Below are 7897 nucleotides of genomic sequence, written 5' to 3'. Positions count from 1 at the left end.
CTTAAAAATTGAATTTTTTAATATTTTATAACGAGCCAAAAATTAATCATTTATATATTTCAACAGTACATTGCCTGCACATTATGATGGTACCATCAGCATACCAGCGCACAAATTTTTTGATCTGATATATGTAAAATGAATCCGCGCCGTATGGTGTCCGCGGCATAATAATTTTAGATTTCGTTATTTTAAAACGCGCCAAAAATTATTCGTTTATATATTTTAACAGTGCATTGCCTGCACATTATGACGGTACCATCAGCATACCAGCCTACAAACTTTTTGATGTAATATACATAATATAATTGTGCAAAGTATGAAATCCGCGGCATAAAAATTCTAATTTTCCATATTTTAAAACGAGCCAAAAATTAATTGTATATATATTTCAATAGTGTATTGTTTGTAGATTATTTTGGTACCATAAGCATACCAGCCTACAAACTTTTTGATCTAATATACGTAAAATGATTCCGCGCCGTATGGGGTCCGCGGCTTAAAAATTGTAATTTTTAATATTTTATAACGAGCCAAAAATTAATCATTTATATATTTCAACAGTACATTGCCTGCACATTATGATGGTACCATCAGCATACCAGCCTACAAACTTTTTGATTTAATATACGTAATATAATTGTGCGAAGTATGAAATCCGCGGCTTAAAAATTCTAATTTTCCATATTTTAAAACGAGCCAAAAATTAATTGTATATATATTTCAATAGTGTATTGTTTGTAGATTATTTTGGTACCATAAGCATATCAGCCTACAAACTTTTTGATCTAATATACGTAAAATAAATCCGCGCCGTATGGGGTCCGAGGCTTAATAATTTAAAATTTCATTATTTTAAAACTAGCCAAAAATTAATCTTTTATATATTTCAACAGTACATTGCCTACACATTATGATGGTACCATCAGCATACCAGCGTACAAATTTTTTGATCTGATATACGTAAAGTGAGTCCGCGCCGGATGGGGTCCGCGGCTTAAAAATTGAATTTTTTAATATTTTATAACGAGCCAAAAATTAATCATTTATATATTTCAACAGTACATTGCCTGCACATTATGATGGTACCATCAGCATACCAGCGCACAAATTTTTTGATCTGATATATGTAAAATGAATCCGCGCCGTATGGTGTCCGCGGCATAATAATTTTAGATTTCGTTATTTTAAAACGCGCCAAAAATTATTCGTTTATATATTTTAACAGTACATTGCCTGCACATTATGACGGTACCATCAGCATACCAGCCTACAAACTTTTTGATGTAATATACGTAATATAATTGTGCGAAGTATGAAATCCGCGGCTTAAAAATTCTAATTTTCCATATTTTAAAACGAGCCAAAAATTAATTGTATATATATTTCAATAGTGTATTGTTTGTAGATTATTTTGGTACCATAAGCATACCAGCGTACAAACTTTTTGATTTGATGTGCGAAAAATAAATTCGCGCCGTATGGGGTCCGCGGCTTAATAATTTTACATTTCGTTATTTTAAAACGCGCCAAAAATTATTCGTTTATATATTTTAACAGTACATTGCCTGCACATTATGATGGTGCCATCAATATACCAGCCTACAAACTTTTTAATATGATATACATAAAATAAATCCGCGCCGTATGGGGTCCGCGGCTTAATAATTGTAATTTTTAATATTTTAAAACGCGCCAAAAATTATTCGTTTATATATTTCAACAGTACATTGCCTGCACATTATGATGGTACCATCAGCATACCAGCCTACAAACTTTTTGATTTAATATACGTAATATAATTGTGCGAAGTACGAAATCCGCGGCTTAAAAATTCTAATTTTCCATATTTTAAAACGAGCCAAAAATTAATTGTATATATATTTCAATAGTGTATTGTTTGTAGATTATTTTGGTATCATAAGCATACCAGCGTACAAACTTTTTGATCTAATATACGTAAAATAAATCCGCGCCGTATGGGGTCCGAGGCTTAATAATTTAAAATTTCATTATTTTAAAACTAGCCAAAAATTAATCTTTTATATATTTCAACAGTACATTGCCTGCACATTATGATGGTACCATCAGCATACCAGCGTACAAATTTTTTGATCTGATATACGTAAAATGATTCCGCGCCGTATGGGGTCCGCGGCTTAAAAATTGTAATTTTTAATATTTTATAACGAGCCAAAAATTAATCATTTAAATATTTCAATAGTACATTGCCTGCACATTATGATGGTACCATCAGCATACCAGCCTATAACCTTTTTGATTTAATATACGTAATATAATTGTGCGAAGTATGAAATCCGCGGCTTAAAATTCTAATTTTCCATATTTTAAAACGAGCCAAAAATTAATTGTATATATATTTCAATAGTGTAAGTATTTCAATAGTGTAAGTTGTTTGTAGATTATTTTTGTACCATAAGCATACCAGCCTACAAACTTTTTGATCTAATATACGTAAAATAAATCCGCGCCGTATGGGGTCCGAGGCTTAATAATTTAAAATTTCATTATTTTAAAACTAGCCAAAAATTAATCTTTTATATATTTCAACAGTACATTGCCTGCACATTATGATCACAGTATATACAGTAGCGCAACTCTCTCAATTTCATGATACATAAAATGGAGTGCGCATGCGCGAAATCAGCGAGTATATTCTCTCACTCTATCTTTTGATTTTCGCTCTCTGTCACCGTTTAAATCCCGGTATACTGTGATTTAAATGCCGGCGTAAATATTTATTTATGTCAGCAAAAATAACGCGAGTGCAAAGTGAAGAGTGACAGTGTTATAGAAATTATTAGTGGAAAGTCGTGAAAAGTAGTGCAGAAAGTGAAAAAGATTAAAGTTCTCCTTAGGAGAATAGTTAACCTATATGAATATTTATATAGGTTTTCAATTCTCTACTTGTAAGAAACTTTGATTTTAGCTACACTTTGATCTTAGCTTTTGTTTCAGGTGATTGTTAAGGTTGATCGTTGAAGAAGAAAATGGATAAAAAAGGAAAGCAATTGTGTGCAGCACCAGGTTGTATGAATTTTGTTGTAGACAAGTGACACTTTTTTAGATTTCCAAAGGAACATGGCAGGTATGTTGTTTTAAGTATTATTTATAAAATATATATATAAATATTAATTATATATATATGTATATTTATATGTATATATTTTTAGTTTGTTGTGTATACAATACTTTCACATTTATAAGTTGTAATTACGCATACAGCTGGTTGGAATGGATAAAGGCATCTAAAAGGCTAGATTTAGAATTAAAAGGTCCAAATTATGCCTACCAAAATTGCACCTTATGCCATTTACATTTTGAAGAAAAATGGCTTAGAAGAACAACGGTAATTCGTTTACATCCAGATGCAATACCAACTATATTTTTTGGTCCAGCTTTTGACAGGGAGTGAGTTTTTACTAATAATTTATATAGTATTTTTTCTAATATACATATATTACAATTTTTAATAATAATGACAATAATAAATTGTTTATAATGATATACATAAGTATGTTGTGTGTGTGTGTGTGTGTGTGTGTGTGTGTGTGTGTGTGTGTGTGTGTGTGTGTGTGTGTGTGTGTGTGTGTGAGTGATTAGAGAAATTATAATAAAATTAAATATTAAGTTATACTAATACTATACATTTCTTTTATAGAAACATGGATAAGGAGACAGAAGAAATAAATGAAACAATAGAAGGAATTAATAACGAAGAAGAAATAATTACAACAGAAATAAATAACGAAGAAGAAATAACTGCAACAGAAATAAATAGCGAAGAAGAAATAATTGCAACAGTAGTACAAGAAGAAAATATAACAATAATCAAATAATATTTTTTTCTATTTAAATAAAATAATGCTTTATAATAATATAAAATTATTATATAATACAATTGTATGATATTTTATAGTGATATGCAGTGTTTGTAGCATATGCAAATTAATGTGGATGCTACACAGCTGAATCATAAGTTTTTATTTATTATAAAGTATCTTTTTTAATATTTATTTTATTAATATATATATAATCTCCATATATATATGATGAATAATTATGAAAATATTACTTTTTATAATCACATTTAATATTATTTTGCTGTTTTTTTATTATTTTATATTTACAAAGTTTAACTATATATAATAATTATTAATTGTAATAAATAATAGTAACAAGATTTTTATATATGCGTTTATTTTATAATATATTATATAATTTTAATATGATTTTTATTTTGAAAAGTAGAATTTTTTGTCACATTATTTTTCTTTTTCTTCAATGTCTAACAAATTTGGGTAATTTACAGGAGCACATCTAGAAGTATGCATCGAGGGAAAATTAATTCATCGGATAACAGTCCTCACAAAAACAAATTACGCATGAAGATTTTAAAATTAAAAAGGCAGAACAACAAGTTGCGGCAAATGGTTAGACGACTTCGATTAAAACAAGAAAAGCAGAAGAAGACTACAGAAAATCAAGAAACTAATGACGTCCAAGTAGTAAGTGGCAGGTATGGCCCGTCAAAACAAACCCCCACCACTCGGCCCCTGTCGCCATACCCCCACCACTCGACCACTGTCGCCATACCCCCACCACTCGACCATTGTCGCCAGATGGAATGGCGGGGGGAAATTCGGTCCTGACCCATCGGGGACCCAAAAAAATAGGGGTAATAAAACGTGTTTGCATAGGATCTGTCGCGCCGAAGGAAATCTTCGATAAATAGGGTAGAAATAGATAATAAGAAAAAGATTATGCAATATTATATTTAATTAGAGTAATAATGACATGACAGTGGGGGGTTAAAAAAAATGGGTAATAAATTGGGTACGCATAGGTTCTGCCCCGTCGAGGAAACCATCGCTGATAATTATGGTCAAAAAATGTTTGAAAAGGTCTAAGAGATTACACAGGGATGGTGTTATGCGTTTTGTTGTTCGTATGACGATGCAGTTTGGGAGAGGTGAACAGGAACGTACGTGCGTGGATGGGGAGGTTTTTGATGGACAGGAGGGAAAGAAAAAGAACGACTGTTTTTTTCGAGTAAAATATGTATGCTTTATATAAGATAATGTTGCTAATATACAAAATTAAAGAGTTACATGTTCATGGTTACAATTTTCGTTTCATTACTATCATACGTGTAATATGATTGAAGTAAAGCGAGATTAATTCCAAAAATGTTATCTCAAAATATACATCGAGAAATGTTAAATCTTTTATTTGTGTGCGTATATTACGTTCTATTTCCTTGCTATTACCTCTAATCATAAGTTTTATAAAGCTGTTGTTAATATATCCACTGGCCGGCAGATTAAGTTCTATTTCATTAATTAGATATCTCGCGCATTCGTTAACACTACATGAAATTAAATTTAACCGATTCAAATTTGCATTCACACAATCAACTATATTTTCTATTCCTAAAAAAGTTGCTCTTTGCATCACTATTGCGAGGTTGTAAGTTTTTCGTTTCTTCGTTACTGGTACGTTTGCTCCCGTATCCTCAATGATATCCGAAGAAATATTTCCTTGCTCGTTTTCACGATACGTTACTAGAACAGCTCTTGCTCCATAGGCGGTGGTAAAATTTATAATTATCTTGTTGATAATAATTGAACTCAAATTAATTTTATCACCGTTTAAATATGCAGACATCCGTTCCATGTTTTCTTGAAATTTCTGCCACGATTCCATGTCGAAACAAACGCCTATCGCTTCATGAGATGTTAATTTAACAATCGGTTGAAAATCCAGTTCGTCTTCGTTCGCAACCATCAGCCCCACATGAAGTTTCTTCGGAAGAATCAATCCATATGTTGTGGACAGCAGCATATAATGCTGATTTATTTTTTCTTCGTTGTTGCATCCTGGTTTGGAAACACAATAGGAAGCCGAAAGTTTCTCGAAATTCGAAATTTCTTCGTGATTAGTCATGATGATTGTTTCTTCGAAAAAACTCGGAGAGCGTATAATCGATTAACTACCGAGAGAGAGCACTCGTTGAATAAGTACCGAAAACCGTAAACTTTTTTATTAACGAGGTAGAGCGTTCGAATGACTGTGAACGAATGAGTAGAATTTTTTTCCGAATATCTATAGAAAAAAGATAAAATAGAAAAGTGGAAGGGAAATGCGCGCGCACAGTAATAAAAACATTCCTGATATGGAATTTTACAAACAATTTAGAAGAAATAAAAAAAAACAGAATATTTGAGAACTATTAAATGTGTATGGTTGAATTTGACAAAAGTGCAACGCGCTTGCTTGCAACTAACAAATTCTAAGAAAAATTTTATAACAAATAAAAAAATGTTGTAAAAGAAGCCGGTCAGTGTTTCAGAAAAAGATGTAGGAGTGTGTAAATATAATAAAAGAACCTATATAAATGATAAAGATGTAGTCTGAAATGCTGTTAGCTCTAAGAATTTTAAAACATGAAGGGAAAAAAAAATGCGAAAACCAGTGTATTTAGATATTTAAGAATGATAACAAGTAATGACACAAAAAAACATAAAAATTGTTTATGGCAGAGCTAGTCTTTCTGAAACCTTCTCGCAATGTTTATCCTGTATAAAAACTGGGGCGATATATAAATCTACCTTCGATATTTATGATTCCCCATAAAGTATCTTTCGGGGAATATTGAATTTTGTAAAATAATCTTGTCCAATAGGAGCTTGAGAAATTTTTCCCAATTCTCCTTCCTAAAAAGAGGCGTTTTCTTAAAATGGATATAAATATGAGTTTAAGCATTAGTGAAAATTATTTCCGAGTTTACGCTAATGAATTAGCTGTGTTATTATATCGTGCGCGTAAGTGTAAAAAATTTGATTATGGCGAATCTTAAAAGTGTCATCGAGAGTTGCATTTTGCTTTCACAGAATTTGTGCGGGAAAAATATGGAAAAATTTTTATCGGCGTTATCAAACGACGATGAAACGAATTACCATATTTTTGGAAAAATCGCGGGTGAGTGTTCTAGCACAGTGCTCGCGATATTGTTCCGCTTAGGGCATTTTGCCAATATTTGCAAACTTTTATACATTACCGGGGAAATGATAGAAATGCGACGATGCTTTGGCGCGAGTGAAGAAGATGTGGGGGGACATATAGAGTTCCTTCTTCTGCATCATCGACGTTTTCTTCCGAGAACAGTTGAAAATGGTAAGTTTTTTATTTTTCTATTACGCGAGTAATTATAGACAAATTTAATTATTAAAAATAACTAATAATTTTTAGACATTACGGAACATAACATCCGCCCCCGGTTAATCGCAGAAGTTGGGCGATTTCGAGCTCCCCCACGAATAATAGAAAATCGTCGCGTAGCTTTTCGCTTATCACTAATTCGTGATAGAAGGCAACGAGCTGATACTTCACCCGAGGCAGGACCCTCCCGTAAGTATTTAATATAAACATAAAACTCGGTAAAAGTAACATATTGTTAATAAGAAATTATAAAATATTGAACGTTTCAGGACGTCAGCGTATCGTTTCGAATCCAGAGCTCGAACCGGTGGTTATTGATTTAACCGAGAATGAATCGGATATTGAGGAAACTGCTATGGAAGAACCTCGTGCGCAACCTCCTCGTGAAGTAAGTCCCTTCGACGAGGCTGCTATTTTTACTCAGGAGCAAAATGAGCAAGATGCAATTTCTTCTTCTGAGAATGAAAGAGAGGAGGAAGAAGAAGGGGAAGAAGAGGAGGAAGAAGGAGAAGAGGGAGAAGAAGAAGCGGAAGAGGGAGAAGAATGAGAGGAGGGAGTAGAGGAAGAAGAAGAGATGGAAGAGGAAAAGGAAAGGGAGGAAAGGGGAGAAGAAGAAGAAAATCAAGAGGGAGAAGAAGAAGAAGAAGAGATAGGC

The 7897-nt window shown here is 32.4% G+C and overlaps 1 protein-coding gene across 1 annotated transcript; it reads right to left on the bottom strand.

Annotated features, from left to right (window-relative positions):
- Positions 1-5142: 5142 nt before the first annotated feature.
- On the bottom strand, positions 5143-5967 carry LOC145946817 (uncharacterized). Its single transcript, XM_083056572.1, has one exon. The coding sequence runs from the start codon at positions 5965-5967 to the stop codon at positions 5143-5145; it is 825 nt and encodes a 274-aa protein (XP_082912698.1).
- Positions 5968-7897: the final 1930 nt, after the last annotated feature.

Source organism: Prenolepis imparis, unplaced genomic scaffold, assembly GCF_030444845.1.
Source record: "Prenolepis imparis isolate NDT839.2.m4 unplaced genomic scaffold, iyPreImpa1.0 SCAF_23, whole genome shotgun sequence".
In the NCBI taxonomy this organism is placed as follows: Eukaryota; Metazoa; Arthropoda; class Insecta; order Hymenoptera; family Formicidae; genus Prenolepis; species Prenolepis imparis.
The sequence above is the reverse complement of the archived record's forward strand: the minus strand, read 5'-3'. Positions and strand labels throughout refer to the sequence as shown.